Raw genomic sequence first — 16,311 nt, 5'->3', positions numbered from 1 at the left:
ATTGTGGGACTCAACATGCAAATCCAATATAACTTGAAAGCTGGGAAGCATAGACGTTTGGTGGACAGGCATTTAAACAGACGCTAGCCTGATTGCCTGTGGCAAGTAAAAATCTACCCCCCCCCCTTGGGTAGTCAGGTAGGAAACGCTTTGTTTTTCCCATTACTAACAAAAGGTGTGAGCAGTTGGCTACTAATTTATATGGATCTATCTGGAAGGCTACCATATTTTTTTGTGATCACTGCCATACACCAGGACTTAGTACAAATGACAATTCTGCAGTAGATATTGCTGAGTTACATGAAGAAAATATTCATCATGCTTGATAGTATGCTTTACTCTTGAGATGCCATACTAACAAATCTTACATGACAGTAATATGCTTAAATCTGACAATGGATAGTTAAGATGAAAGGATATAGAAATGCCAAAGTTGGAATAAGGTCAAATGAAAGCCCTCCTATCAAAATACAAAACAGCTGTTGGCTATTGCTTTTCTCTGGAGTTAGGACTTGAGTTTATATTTACCAATTCACTTAGATTAGCTTTGCTGTACAAGAATCCATTAACACTCTTCTTTAGAATAACATTAATCAAACAAGATTGTCTTTATATTTTTTCAAAAACTGATATGTGATGTTCCTCAGTAGAATGCACATAGTGCAATTGTTTAATTCTAAACACGCACCAAACAACAGAATTATTAGAAACTTGGCAGAAAGCCCTCGGTACTAGTGATATCAAAAACAAGCAATAAAATAGTTTTAAAGTGCAATCCTTTATCTACTTTCCTGGGACTGAGTCCCATTGAATTCAATGAGGATTACTTCTGAGTAGAAGTATATATTTTTGTGCTGTTAGCTACTGAGATCTCTGAATTCTGAAAGCTGCCAGAATTTCTAGTTAGGTGATGCAGAGCACTTAGGAAAATGTCCATATGTACAAGGGTCTATTTTATACAGTGTCAGAGCAATAGTCCCTCTTTCTATTCTGATGGACAGCCACTGCAAAATATTGAGTGCAGGTGTGTCTTATTGAGATACTTTAGCTGAAGATGCCAGATATTTAGTTTCCAAAAGCGAAGCATGTGCTCTGTGCTACCTGAAGGGAGAAAAAGCGGGTACAAACTGGATAGCTAGATTGCACTTGTCCAACAATCATAGATGGATAGGGAATGGATGCAGCTTTGCAGAGCACATGGAGTACAAAGATCCGTCATACTGGAGCCATGCGCAACTTTGCCATGCTGGTATATCTCATGCTGCTTGGGAATAACGGGTTGTAGTTCAAAACATCTGGAGGGGTGGCAGAGGTTGCCTTACACACTGTATTCAGCATATATGATACATACTGTTTTATTATCATCCTTGTGCAATTTCTAACCTGAATGCAGCTGTAAGATTGTGAGGCAAATGTCCACTAAAAACTCCCAAGTGATTCTGAATCGAGGAAAGTTGAGGATAGTAATATAATATTTCACTGTTGCCTAACCAGATGGTATTATGCCATGGACTATTTTACTATTTGGCTTACAGAACATAGCCAAAGCCACAAAGCCAAATTTACTGAGAAAGTGTTGACTTTCAACACAATGATTTACCACTTAAGAGCTGTATATAATGATTTTTTTTTTTTTTTAAGAAGGAGAATAGTTTTCTATTAAGAATGGGCAAGGCAAGAGGCACTACAATATGCAAAGCACGTTGTGGTTACATTTATTGCGTTAATGGTTTCCTTACCAGAGCTACCCTATAATTCACCAGATATGGGGATTTCCTTACGGCTGCCAAGTTTTGTTTTTGAGGTTAGGTCTTTGTAATTAATTGAGGATGAATAGAGCTGTTTCTTGGCAAAGAAATTCACTCAACTAATGATCAAATGCTACTAATTGCATCATAGTTTCACCAAGGGTCACGTCTCACTAGAATTCCTGCTAATAGCTGTCTAAGATAGACAACAGCTACAGGAGTTTGGAAATCTTATTATATCTCATGACTTTCACACATTTGTGTGAACATGCATTTGTCAGCAGTCATCCCAAACAATTTCTCCTTCCTTTAGTCCACTACCTCCATTCCATAATGGTCAGTTTAGTTGATTCCTAAGGGGCATGCATAGCTTTTATTTCTTGTTGTGACTGCTGGATTGTTACAGGACTACACAGAGCGGAATATATCTGAATCACAGTTTCATACAACAGCAGCAAATCTTTCATTTGAGAGATAATACTCCAGAGTCAACTCTTTTTTTTTTTTTTTTTTGCGCCTTAGACAGGCCAATTAACACTTTAAAAAAATAGTAACAATAAGGAAAGAAAAACGCTGGATGGCTCCGGCTTCTCTAAGACCTCTGACAAAGATCTTCGTACACTTAATGAGAAGTGGTTTGCAGACAAAATTTCAAACATTTTACAAGTGCAAATATCATTCTAAGTGTTACAGCTTTAGAAGGGTCATTGTTTCTCATACTTAATTAGAGCTAAAGATTTCATTGCCAAGTTTTTTTTTTATTTAAAAAAGGCACCAAAGGGACCAATATCAATACAATAAAACTTAATCAGCTCCCTTTGTAGGTCGTACAACCAACATTGTGCCAGAGGAACTGCTGACACTGTATAGGAAGTCTCCTGATCAGGAAGTGATCAGATTTAGTTATTCCACTTGTTCTGTAATTTTATCAGAACTTCCAATCAGGGATAACTTCATGAAAACTTCAGGGATTCAGAACAACTAGCTGCTATGCAGCACCCCAAAGGAACACAAGCTAGTTCAAAATACTTGCCATATGACACTGAAATACATTTCATTATATTAATCGGCCACTTTGTAGTTGCAGCCACAGCTTTTGTAACTGCAATAATAGCAGAAAATAAAGCAGAAGGGCAGCTGCATGCATCCCAACAGATCTTGATTCAGATAATACATTCTCAATGCAATGTGTTCCTGGGGACACTCAGAGGACATCACTAGGAGACAAAGTTGACCATGTGAACTAGGCCTGTGATTTATATTCATGACAAGGGCCAGCTACTAACATTATTTCCCAATATTAAAGGATACAAACCATAAATCATGAGCTTCTTGCATAAGGAAATCAGTGCTCTCCTAGGAAGCTGTGATTTATACGATGCACTTTAATCAATGTTTGACAAATATTTCATCTCTAGCTACATTTGGACTTGGGGAAAGGAGATATTTGTGGCTATGTGTGAAGAGGAAACTTCCTGCAAAAATGGGTGCATCTGGTAGCATGCAGACACTGGCGCACTTGGCAAGAGTTTATTGCAGGCAAAGTAGTGTTTCAGTTGAAAAGTAAAGGAAGGAAATGAAGGATTGTAAAGTGACCAGGCTAGCAAAATCAGAAAGAAAGAAAGAAAGAAAGAAAGAAAGAAAGAAAGAAAGAAAGAGCCTGATTTGAAAGTATTTCTTTTTTTATTACATAAACTTAGATCAAAACTGAATATAGGAACATAACATCAGGAATAAGTTTTTGATGGCAAGAGCTGTTCAACAATGGAACAGACTTCCGAAAGAGGTGGTGGACTCTCCTTCCTTGGAGGTTGGATGGCCACCTGTCATGTATGATCTAGCTGAGACTGCTGCATTGCAGGGGGTTGGACTAGATGACCCCCGGGGTTCCTTCCAACTCTTACAATTTTTCGATTCTGTGATTCTATGATCCTGAAATCTCAAGGTTAGATGGTACCCTTTCAATTTGCTGTCCAAGTAAACTAAGCTGTGAGACTTCCCATAGGTGACTGAATCAAGGTCAGCATAGATTTCATACACAGCAGTTACTGAACAGAGAGAATCCATCCTTTTTTCTAAGACTCGTTTTCCTTCACACCACTCGAGAATGAAAGATTTGTATCTAATTTAAAGTAGTGTGTTTAGTGCTGAGTCTGCTTTTATTTACAATCTACCCTTCAGTTCCTCTGCTAAAAGTGAAATGGCAATTGCTTTTAAAACGACCCATTTTCATGGCGCTTCTATGTTAAAATTGTACTGCAAATATCAAAAGTAGGGAAAAAAAGGTTTACTGAGTCCAACTTGGTGAACTGAATATCCCTACATTGTTAAGAGTATTTATTTCTATTTATCTTCTTAGAATTTATTAATTTTCCTCAAAGGTATTCAGTTGCTAATTTACTAATCAACTGCAATTTTCCAATTAATGAAGTAATGATAATTTGTTGAAGGAACAAACTTATTAACAACATGATTTTAAGCTCATACAAAAAGCTGAGATGCCATATGAACTTATAAATGTAAGCAATAGATTTATAATGAATTGTAATTATTTGTAGAACCTTAATTATCTGTAGAAAGATTGCTGAGTTAAACCGTTTCTATAGTTAAAATAAATAAATTCAGAGTTCTGACTCATAGTAATGTTAAGTGGCGGTTCTTACTTTGAAGTGAGTATGATTCACATCACTGATACTGGGACTGCAAATACATAATGCTTTAAACCCACATTCAAAGCACACATTTCCCCCTCCAAAGAATTCTGAGCACCGTAGTTTGTTAAGTGTGGCTGTGAACTACACTGCCCAGAATTCTTTGAGGGGTGGTAGTGGAATGTGTGCTTTGAATGTGCATAGCTTGGGTAAAGAAAGATTCTGCCCAAAGGACTTCCTAAACATATGCACCTATAGCTGAGCTGAGACTATGGTTTTAAGTCTGCCAATAAATTCTCCTGCTCCTTCTCCCACTGTAGGAAATTATAGTGGATGCCTCTTTCCCACTAGCCAAGGTGCTCTGCAGGTGTCCACCAAATTCCTCCTTGTTCGAATTCCTTCTGTAAAAAAGGAACCACACATTGGTTCTGTGCTGGGCTTTTTCCTATTGGGCACCTCTTCTCTCAGTCAGGTTCCTTTGCTCCTCCTCATCCTGACAGTGTCTACCTGCTTAGTTTGGACACTCTTCTCTGTTTAACTCTCCCTTTGTCTACACTCGGTGCAGCTGAGCTACCTTTCAGCTATTTCACTAGGCTTACCAGAATGGCATCCTGGTAGATTGATGAAGATTGATGCCATTGTAGTTGGAATACCCTGGGGACCTTTCTATTACTGCACGAGGGAGTAGAGGGTTTCAAGTCCCCCTCCCCTTGTATCTGAAGATAAGTTTACTCATGTTTCATGATGTAGTGTCATCCCTGTTATACTATCGTGTATGGAGCAGAACTCAGCTCATTGCAGCTTTGCTGCTTAAAGCAAATGTTTTCATTTAAGAGAAAGGGAAAAATCATAAACCCACAGGCACCTTGTGTACTGATGGTAAACCCCACTGAATGCCCATGCGCCAAATAATTAGATGTTGCGTTTCCACCATGAAGATTGTTGAAAATCCTTGCTTTTGTTTAGCCCAGCAAAATCTGGAGGGTCCACAGGTTTTCCAGCCTTTATCTAACGCAATCCTTGGACTAGTGGGGTGTTTTGAAAATATTGTTACCTATGCTCCAGCTTTAAGCAGGAGGTTCTAAGCAGCTAAAAAAGAAAAGAAAAGTGACAAAGAGCACAACTCCAACTCTTTTTTTCATTTAGGCTGAGATGTGAAAGAATGCAGGCTGTGCTTTAGGTTGTCTGTTAAAATTTGTGGGAAAGTGAATCTAATCTTCTCTGTCTTCTTTGGTTTCAAAAAAGGTTTTTAGGCACCTCCTTTGGAAGCAAAACTGAGACTATTTCCTAAAAGATGATGACATCTTTGTGCTGTCTTGTCTAGTGAAGTGGAGCAAAACTCCTGCCAGGGGAAACTTATTTTGTTGTTTCTATAAACTGCATGGCCATTGGGGAGTTTTGTTTGGCCTGCCACAACTAACTGCTTTATAATTCTGCCTCAGTGAGGGAAGCGGTTGAAGAAAGATACAAGACAGATTTCTATGAAACCCTACTCCACAATTTTCTCTTACAATTTTCTCATATATTTTCACAGACAGCCTGGTGTCTTAAGCATTCACCTATTCCTTGTAGCAGTAAAAACAAACAAACCAAATATTGAGAGGTTGATCCTCTTGAGTAGAAAATAACCATGTGTATTATTAAAAGCCCCTCTGCAACTCAAATCCTAAATGCATTATTTAAACACACATATTGATTAATTCAAATGAACCACTTAGTAAAAGCGGAGAAGAGTTTATATTATCTTATTCTTGACCTCCATTAGCTTTCCTGTCAGAACTTGATTGAAACCTGTTCAAGAGACATATGGTTTATACATTCTGTTTACACATTTTGATAGATTTATTTTCAAACTGGCCTTAATTAATGTATTATTTACCATGTTGCTTTTCTACATGATGCATGTGCTTCATTGGAAACAGAATTTCCAGAATTTCCCTTTTATCTGAAATTTTAATATTTGCCGTATGCATTTGATCAGACCCACAGTGAACTACTACTTCAACAAACGCTTTCTGAGCAAAAGGTTAGACATATTTCTATCTCTCATAGGACTAGCCATTGCAAACCCAATGCTTTCTTATGTTCTGTGGTAAGTTTATAAAAATGTGCCTTCCCATCGTAAATAGAATACTGCTTCTCAGGTCAGGTTCAGAACTTCTGGCGCTGTCCACACATATGAGAATATGACCGTAATAATTTATCTTTAACACACCTAGAACTGCAGAACTCAGAAGCCAAACAGGAACTTGCAGTATGCCAATTAACTGTTTTGAGTCAGAAATTAGTACCAGATTAATTATAATTTGCCAATCTAGCAATGCTTCAAAGATGCCTAAGAAGATGTCTAATATTTCACATTCCTTGATCATAATTAAGTAAGACAGATGGTATGCAGTTAAACACAAGAGTCATCATAGAAATACAACAAAACATCAATGGTAATATTTAGAAGCCAAACTTGTACTCTGCAAAGTCAGAAAATGTTTAAGCAGACACATAAATTCCATTGATATGATCACATACAAGGCTAGAATAAATCATTGCTTGTTCTTTTAAAAAGACATAATATTATAGAAAGTGCAACTGACTACCAACAAATACTATTTTCTTCAAACAATCTAATGTATATTGAAGCCCTATTCTGACAATATTGAGATGGTAATATCATAAGGGTAGTGTTTTTTCTGAGGAAGTTACCGTAACTTTTCAGGTTTTTAAGCAGAGGGTGCTTTCACAAATGGCTCTATATGTAAAAATATATGCTTTAAAATGGTGCTAAAGTCCACCATGTAAGGCCTTTACTATGAAAAAAGTTGAGAATTAGTCTTAAGACAAGTAATAACCTGTAGTTTCCAAGTGAACATATGACAAAGACCCAAAAACCACATTCATTAAATGCCACTAACGTAGCCTAGATCTGCCATGGCAGGGAAGATAGCATTAAAAATTAGATAGCAGTGGTGATAACACTCTATTCTGTAGTTACCAAAGAATCATAAACATAATGCAGGGAATGTCACAGTGAATTATAAGCCACTAAAATTCAGTTATAATCTGACAAAATGAACAAAGTAAATGCTCTTTTGGAGGTATGAAAGTATGACTTAATATAGCTTAAAAGTCCATGTATGGGTAAAACAAAAATTCAGTAAATTTGGTTCAAAGTCAACAAACCATGTAGCACCCAGAATCATCAGGAAAATTGGCTTCTGTACTTGTAACACTCATAGCCTTCCCAAATATTTCAGACTATAAATCTTATCAACACTGACCATTGGCAGTTATAGCCCCAAAACATCAACTGAACTCTTCAGTTTGACTTCTCCTCTACTTTTAGTTAACTTCCCTTAACTATTAGTTGTAAACAGAATAACTGCAAACTACGGAAAGAAAATGACACCTTGCTTTTTAACGAAGATTAGCTATAATATTAAAAACAATAGAATCAATGCAAATGTGTCATTATTATAACCTAACCTCAAACATATCTGCACAAAAGCACAGTGCAATGTCATCTCTAGTTTTAATTTTAATTGTTAATGCCTTCATCAAACATTAAGACACAGCAGACATCAGCACTTCCTGAATGCAACTTACCCAGCTGTGTCTCCTGAACTGTCAGTTTACTCTCTGAAGGATATAAAAGCTTTGGTGGTTTTTCTGTTAGTGGTGCTGCAGGGAGAAAAAAAGAAGCATGGTCATTCTGAATATTCCTGAATAAGAATATCTTGACACCTGAAATCAGGGTATACTTTAAATAAACAGAACAGGAGTCCCCTAGCTCCCCCCCCCCGTGTTTTCTGAAACAGTATTAACAATTGCTTTGATTTTAACAACATTTTCATTGGCGCTTGTCTTGTGCACTTACACCGTTATTGTCCCACTTTGAACAAACAAGTTTGGTAGGGTTTTGCAGTGTTTCATACACTATGAATCTTACATGCAGAGAAGGAATGACAGAAAAAGCCGGGGGGGGGGGCAGAGAAAGCAGGTCGGGACAAAAGCAAATGGATTTATACAGAGTGGAATTAAGAAGGAAGAAAATTGTGGTGAAGACTCAGAATTGATATAGAAGGTGGAGGGAAATTACTATATGGAATTAAAGTGTGGGGGTATGCATTTGTGAGAAAGGGAAAAAAGGAGTGATTTTAGTAAAGGCATTCCAAATAGATTAAGATGAATAATAAACAGGAGTGAGGAAGAGCTGCAGTAGTTTGAGAAAGAAATGTATACAACACAATGTTTGTGGCAGAAATGTGTCATTCTACAACCTTATTTATCTCCTTGTTCAATTAATTTAATACTCAAAACCAAAATATCTGTGTACAAGGCAATTTGACACAAATGGGTGCACTTTAAAGTTACCTCTGCTTATATTTTTTATTTATTTACAAATGAAAATAAACTACCCTTCAATGTGAGATGAGCAGCTTCTCTAAAAACATATTTTTTAATGATAGCTTTACAGTTACCCATATAAATGTATTGAGTTTATACCCCACCCTTCCTCCCTGAAGAGCCTAGACCAGCATGTAGATGGGCCCAGTAGTGGACTTCAGGTCCTCAAATTCTCATGGTGCCGTGTATGATGCTAAATTCGGCACCCCCTGCCTCTCACGCTCCATTCTGCAGCATTGTTGTGGCGCCCCCTGCAGTGCCACTGCTGTGGTTGCACCACCCTAAAACTGCCTCTGCTGCGCCAGACATTGCAGAGAAGCTCTAAAAGAAATCCAAGCATGAAAGACTCATCATTTCCTTATCTTTTTCCAGAACTTAATTTCTAAGTTGGGAGCTGCTGAAGCTTAAGTCTTTCTGAAAGTCACACCTTCTATGCAAACTGACATTTATCAGGGATAAACTGCATGAATCTTCACTGTGCATGCAATAATAAAGTGGGATCTGCCATAAAATGTTGCAGTACTGAATAGTATAAGGCCAAAGTATTCAGCCAGAGGGTTCCCCCACCCCCAGGTTTTTGTTGGTGGGAAGAGTGGCTCCTAAAGATTGTTACAATCTTTAGCAATGGTGGCAAATTCTTATAATGCAGGCTTCCTCAAATTTGGCCTTCCAGATGTTTTTGGCCTACAACTCCCATGATCCCTAGCTAGCAGGACCAGTGGTCAGGGATGGTGGGAATTGTAGTTTCAAAACATCTGGAGAGCCGAGTTTGAGGAAGCCTGTTATAATATGTGGTGGGGATGTGTCTCCATTCCCAAGGAGCTGGCTTATGTTTCTCCTTCCCCCTTAAGACACACACACAAAACCATTGCCACCAATTTTAGCAGTGGTTGAGCTCCCTGGCAGCATTTCTTTCTCCTTTCAAAATGCCTATAAATGAAGGATGCTATGTCATGATACGGTTTTGTTGCCAGGGGCTTAATTGGTGATAGTCCTGTTGAGAGATGGCTGTCACCAGTGGGTAGCTGGAATGGACAAAATAGAATGAAGGAAAAATATTCAGAGGACGGTAGACGAGCATCTAAAGATATGCAAAAATGTTTTCTTTTATCTATGTGTAACAATACATATGAGAAATCATTTAGTAGCGCTAGATAATGGGCTGTCTTTAATTTGAAATAGACATGCCTTGCTTTAATTACCTTTGCTCCAACTACTTTTCACAAAGCACCCACTTAAAATTAAAATCATGGATGGTTGAGGATTTTAGTCTACTCCATAATCTGGCACGAAGTTTTTTTTTATTCAGCTGAACCAGCAGTTGAAACAGAACATAGATCTATGGTTTAGTCCTTTCCAAACACTGGATCAATCATTCTACTTTTGAGGTGCACCCAGGGCTGCTTCCCATTTCTTAAAAATCCTCTAAAAGCTGCTTGAAGCAGCTTCAGAGCAAAGCATCTCCACTGTGCTGCGTAAAAATGCTTTCAGAAAGAGCGCGGAAGTGGTTGCATATGCCTGTTGGGGCATGTGCAGAGTGCCCATTCAACACACCAACGGAGTGTGCCAATGGAACAGAAAAACACCAGACAGTTCTAGTTAGGCTCAGTCCCTTTACTGACAGTATAATGCAGTTCCATAACTTACAGGTTACACACAGTGGTAATATACAGCATACAGTCTTTCCATCAGCATACAGCCTCCTTGCAGTGTTCCAACACAGACTAGGCTCTGGCCAAGGGCAGGAACCAAGAGCAAATTTGCTTCAAACACAAGAATCACTCTCACAGGCTTGCTGACTCACTCTCACATGATTAACTAGTCACAGGTGCAGGATAAACACACCCAATTAACCAGCATACCTAATTTAACCTGTTCTTGTCCTTTTTCTCTGCATGCAGAAGCCCCTACCCATTAACAATCACATCCTGTGTAATTGTACACAGTGGTAAATTCAGATGCTCCCCTGTAGTCATGTGAGGACCCTATACATATAAAAAAACTCATAGAGAGGGTTTTTGTCTTACTTACAAAGACATGTATCCTTCCATGTACACATTTCCTCATCTCCTCCTTCTTCACTATTTCCAACTACTTTATTTGTTTGGAAGGGTTGGTTGATTGGAGAAAATATTAAATCACTTGATATGATTCTTTTTCTTAAACACACACACATACACATTAATTTGACTGCAACCTTATCAGTAGTTCGTCATATCTTCTGTTAAAAGACTCTAAGTTATCAACACAGAGACATCTTTCAGAGAATGTCCACTATGCCATTTAAATGTAGATTTGCCTTTTTTTTTGTCAAGCTCAGCTCAATTATTCCTTATCAGATAGCATTTCTACAGCCACTGTTCTAAATCTCTTAAGTCGCTTCAAAGCAGACCTTCTGTCAAAGGTAAAGCAACTGCTGGAATAATCCTAGTACAAAGGACATGTAGGATAGGGAACAACAAATTCCATTTATTTAACAAACTGATACATTACTTACCTGAGGCCTTGGACCTCAGGTGGCAGCTTTCCGTGTGAAAAATAATAGACTTTTTCAACTGCACAGGGATTAGGGATGTTAGCCACACAATACTCTTTTGGTGTGTGAGGTACAACATATCTGTAGCATCAGCCTGCCTTACAGCAGCCCTGTCATTGTAAGGGAAACCAGGCTATGAAGTAGTTGCTTGAGGTTCTGTTTCTATGGTCCCAGACCTTGATGCTCAAGATCTTACTGAGTGCTAGCATATATAAACAGAATACTTGCCTTCTGGCTTGCTGTAGCTACTCACATTCCATGAAAGGCCTTGTGAAACTGACATAAGTATACAGATATAGATTGGCTTGATAAAAATGCCACTATATTTTCTATTGGCATTTTATTTTTAATAGATTCAATATTTAACACACAAAACACCTCATCGCTTCAAACAGACCAGTCCAGTCTATTACCTACTTTCAGAGGAATCCATGTACAGTGGTACCTTGAGTTACAGACGCTTCAGGTTACAGATGCTTCAGGTTACAGACTCCCCTAACCCAGAAATAGTACCTTGGGTTAAGTTCTGTATCTAAATAACTAATTATACATCTGCACTCAGGATTCATTTGTTAATATGATGCCTCTACATTATTTCACCTATTCAATTTTTTTTTAGAATCACAGACGTATCTCAGAAAGCCCTCAACTTAATTGAGCTCAGTGATACCTTTTCACAGACATTGCAACCAGTAGCGCAAAATATTTATCCCATAGATCAGGGCAGGCCAACCTGTGTCCTTCCAGAGGTTAGACTGCAACTCTCATCATCCCAACCATTGCCAATGCTGCCTGGGGCTCATGGGAACTGGAGTAAAACACTATTTGAGAGGCCACAGGTTGGCCAGCCCTGCCATAGATTAAAGATAGTTAGCCTCACTAAATGTTATATTCAGCCTCCCATCTACCTTTCTCCAAGTCTGGAAGGAAAAGGAATGGGTGGTGAGAACACTTAGGATTCATATAAATTATGGGTAGGATTAAGATAGTAAGTCCTGTCAGGAAAACCCCTTGTGCAAGTGGGCTTCTCCCCTCTTTCTCCATGTACCCTCCCCAAGTTGGATATGGGGCTCAGGAGAACCCTATAACAGTGCGCAGTGGAGTGGGGGATTGCTCTATCTGGCAAGCCTAAATGCTTGCTATGACAGAAATATCACCTATATATACAGTATATACATATTCATTTAAAATAAATGAATTCATTTGAATAGAGGGAGTCGTGCACAGTTGAAAGCACATAACTCTTAACAGTAGCAATCATGTGCATAATTAATGTGTCAAGAGAGCACTGTAAAGTAGAGCACAATGCAATTTGCTCTTCTTTCAGTTTAGCACCCCTAAAAAAATTAACAGCAGTTCTAGAGCATGCATTTGAATAAGAATAGTGAACAGTGGGGAGTCAATTGCTAAACAAAGCATTTCTGAAACAGACCAACTCCCTTCAAGGTGATTTACCACCTATGTCCTACAGGCTAAGATTGGCTAACAACACAATCCTAACCATGTCTACTCATAAGTCCTGTTGAATTAAACAGGACTTACTCCCAAATTAGTGGGTTTAGGATTGTAGCAGGTGTCTTACACCTGCCACAAAAATACCTTTAACAAATAATCTATTACAAAGTTCCCATCTACTACTAACTTGTTCATATATCAGATAATCATTTTCCTTTTTGTTACAGTGAGAATTTGAATAAATACTAGATTTCTAACCCACATAGTCATAACATTCTCTTTACCTCATTTAGACAATAGGTACTGGGATGCTAAAAACTGAAGAGTTTGTGTAGTGAATCCACCATGGAAACAGATGAACCATTAAGAAACAAGGGTCCTGTTGTTATGCAAATGTATTTGGCAGTAAAACTGGGGACAGAAATGCATAACAAAATGTAGGAACTGTGTAGGCAAAACTGTTTCCAAATGACTGTTCACAAAGTTTTAAAGTAATGTGGCCCCTAATGACCAGGGACAGGTTGGGAGTATTTGGGGTGGAGAACACATGTGCAAACAGATGTTGAGATTCCTCATTATCTGCTCATCTCTAATTGAAGCTGACATGACATTTGAGCTAGTCTAGTAACTAAGGGAGGCTGCACATATTGCTTCTTTTCTATATTAGTCTTCTTGAACATTCACAGCAATTCCCAATGCTCGGCCAGGAAAAAGATAAATGCTCTAAAAATCTACAATAACCAAAATGGTGCCCTCGCAGATGGATATGCTGTCTTTAAAAAAAAAAACAAATGCTACCCAGCAAAAACAACAAAGACTGATGGGAAGAAATATATTAGCTTCAAATGTTGCAGTGCAAGATTAACACTTTATTATGGATTTTGCACAATGCATCTATATAAGCTTCTGATCTGAATTATATCCATTATCACTTTGGTGACTGTACATTACTACAATCATTTATAAGGCAGGGCATTGTATTATCCCATTTTTCAGAAGAGAATGTTGTCATCTAAGTGGCTGTCATAAGGGTCATACAGGCTCTTGCTGACTTATAATTTAAACCCCTGTCTTCAACATGCAACCCACTTCTCTGAAATAAAATATGAAACTTTTGAACTGTACAGCAAAATTTAAGGTATTGCAAGTCTTTCCTAAGATTCAAAAGAAGAGTTTGGATTTGATAGAAGAGTTTGGATTTGATATCCCGCCTTTCACTCCCTTTAAGGAGTCTCAAAGGGGCTAACATTGTCCTTTCCCTTCCTCCCCCACAACAAACACTCTGTGAGGTGAGTGGGGCTGAGAGACTTCAGAGAAGTGTGACTGGCCCAAGGTCACCCAGCAGCTGCAGGTGGAGGAGCAGGGACACGAACCCGGTTCCCCAGATTACTAATCTACCGCTCTTAACCACTACACTACACTGGCTCTTCAAAGGTCTTCTGATTTCTTAAAACGCTTAAAACTGTTACAAATAAAGTAGTGCAACACCCTGAAAAGGGTTGTGATGTAAATCTACCAAAATGAAAAAAGAGAATGCCATGATTCAGTCATCTTATTTAATGCAATGTACTGCTTGTCATGCCAGTGCCAATTGAATATCTGTCTATTCAAGCCCCTTCTTCATTCTTAAAATGGTCGTTCCAACTGTAATACTGCTAATGTTGCACTACCTAATTGTTTTCTAAGTCCTTCCAATTCTCTTAAATATAATAGAGCAGATACTATTATACTGAACTAGCTCTAACTGACACTCAGCATTACATCATTAAGCTGGTAACTTTCTGTAAATTATATCTGCTCAGCATTCCTTTCACCCCTCTTTTTTTCTTGAGAGCAGGAAGTGAACTCTCCACAAACTTGCTTGTATTTAGTAGCCTGCAACATAGAACAGTTACTTTTCAAAGGTGGAATTGTAATCCTGGGCAAATAAGGTTGGGTGGCTTAGGTTGATATAACTGCTTGCCCTTCCTGTAGCTCCACATGCTCATGGGATGTGGATCAGACAGGCAATGAGGCCAAAGGCAGGATGAATAGGTGCAATTCCAACTCATCCTGTAGGCAGACCACCATGCAGCTTAAAGAATTCTGAGAGTAAAGGAGAATCTGTCTGCTGAGCAAAAATTTCAGCCCATACACTGGCAACCTCTCACCTAGACCACTGCAGTCCTTTTCTCTCTGGTCTTCTGTGGTGCCATCTTGGTCTGCTTACATGTATCTAGCATTCTACAGTCAAACGATTCCATCCTTTCTTGCTTTGATCAAATAGTTTTGCACCTTAAATCCCTACACTGGCATTCTGTCTGCTCCTGATCTGTCAAGTTCTGTGGGACATTGAGACAGAAAAGAACAGGCCCTTGGACAGTTCAAAGGGCAGCCTGCAGTCTGACCTGTTTTCCTCCATAGATAAAGATGTTGCCTCTGCAGAAAGCTAGAGCCAAATGAAGTCTTATGTGGACTGTCAAGACCTGGAGTGTGATAGGTTCCCTGGTAGAGCCAGCTGACCACAAATGTCTGTGCATGTTATCAATGTCATAAATTGACAAAAAGGGTGAGGGGACCATATCCTTTTCATTGTATAGACGTTTCACTGCCTTGTTAACAGGAGGTGATGCCCATGTCTACTAGAATATCAGAAATATTTGAAAGCCAGTGATACGAGAAACGCCCCTCTTATGTTCCTTCACTTATCCCTTTCCCCCTTCTGTCCTGAATTCTACTTCTCCTGATCTTTGCTTTCACTGGAATTTCTAAACCTATTTGTGAAACCATACCATGTAACTCAGTGCGTTCTTGGACTGGTTAGAATAGAAGTAGTGTGCTAACAGGACTTAATTCTATTGAGTACTCACCCCCCTCATCTCCTTCCCTTGCTCCCTGTTCCACCTTTTACTTAGTTGTGTCCCCCCCTTATACAGTGATTTATATGAAACATTGTTTGGAAAAAAAAATGAATAAAAATCTTAATTTTAAATTCCAGAATTGTTGGCCATGCAGTTTGTTTCAGCTTTTAATTCCTTCAGTTCATTTGTATCCCACCCCCCCATTAATAAAACACTATGGAAATCCACATTGCTAGGTCCAAAGGAGATACTCAACTGTGCGAAGATGTTCTTCATAAAGCTACCCAGTCACTCTTTTGCAAGTAATATAGTTCTTTGCTGCCATACCTGTTAGAAGGAGGCTATAGTAGGCTTTATTTCTCTATTGGAAATGTGTACTAAGATTTTACCTCTCCACTGCCTTGAATTTAATGTAAAAAAGAAAAAAAAAGAAAAGTCTAAAGTGGTCACAAAATGCTCACATCAATCATTGCTGAAAGCAAAGGCCTTTCCACACACCCCATTCTTAGCTGGAGCTTTGAGTTGCCTTTTTGCTTATCTTCCTGTTGTAACTTCTTATCCGTGAAATGTTTGGGAGTGAAACACTGGGCTATTTCTGTTTTCTCTGGATTTATTGTGTATCTTGCTTTCTATCACTGAGTAGGAACAACAGGATTAAATGGAAGTAGCAGAGCTGCATG

At 38.6% G+C, this 16,311-nt stretch overlaps 2 protein-coding genes across 6 annotated transcripts in view; one reads left to right on the top strand and one right to left on the bottom strand.

Moving 5' to 3' along the window:
• IL1RAPL1 (interleukin 1 receptor accessory protein like 1) overlaps positions 1-16,311 on the bottom strand; it is a 657,222-nt gene that overhangs the window by 149,583 nt on the left and 491,328 nt on the right. For all 4 annotated transcript variants that reach the window (XM_083498268.1, XM_083498265.1, XM_083498266.1 and 1 more), the window contains one exon: positions 8,000-8,074. In XM_083498268.1, the coding sequence (XP_083354394.1) occupies positions 8,000-8,074 (75 nt within the window). The remainder of the gene's footprint in view (positions 1-7,999; positions 8,075-16,311) is intronic.
• Positions 1-16,311, top strand: part of LOC310704623 (craniofacial development protein 2-like) — a 574,437-nt gene that overhangs the window by 227,222 nt on the left and 330,904 nt on the right. The gene's annotated exons all lie outside the window — the stretch shown is intronic.

Source organism: Podarcis liolepis (genome assembly GCF_965112155.1).
Source record: "Podarcis liolepis genome assembly, chromosome: 4".
Lineage (NCBI taxonomy): Eukaryota > Metazoa > Chordata > Lepidosauria > Squamata > Lacertidae > Podarcis > Podarcis liolepis.
The sequence above is the reverse complement of the archived record's forward strand: the minus strand, read 5'-3'. Positions and strand labels throughout refer to the sequence as shown.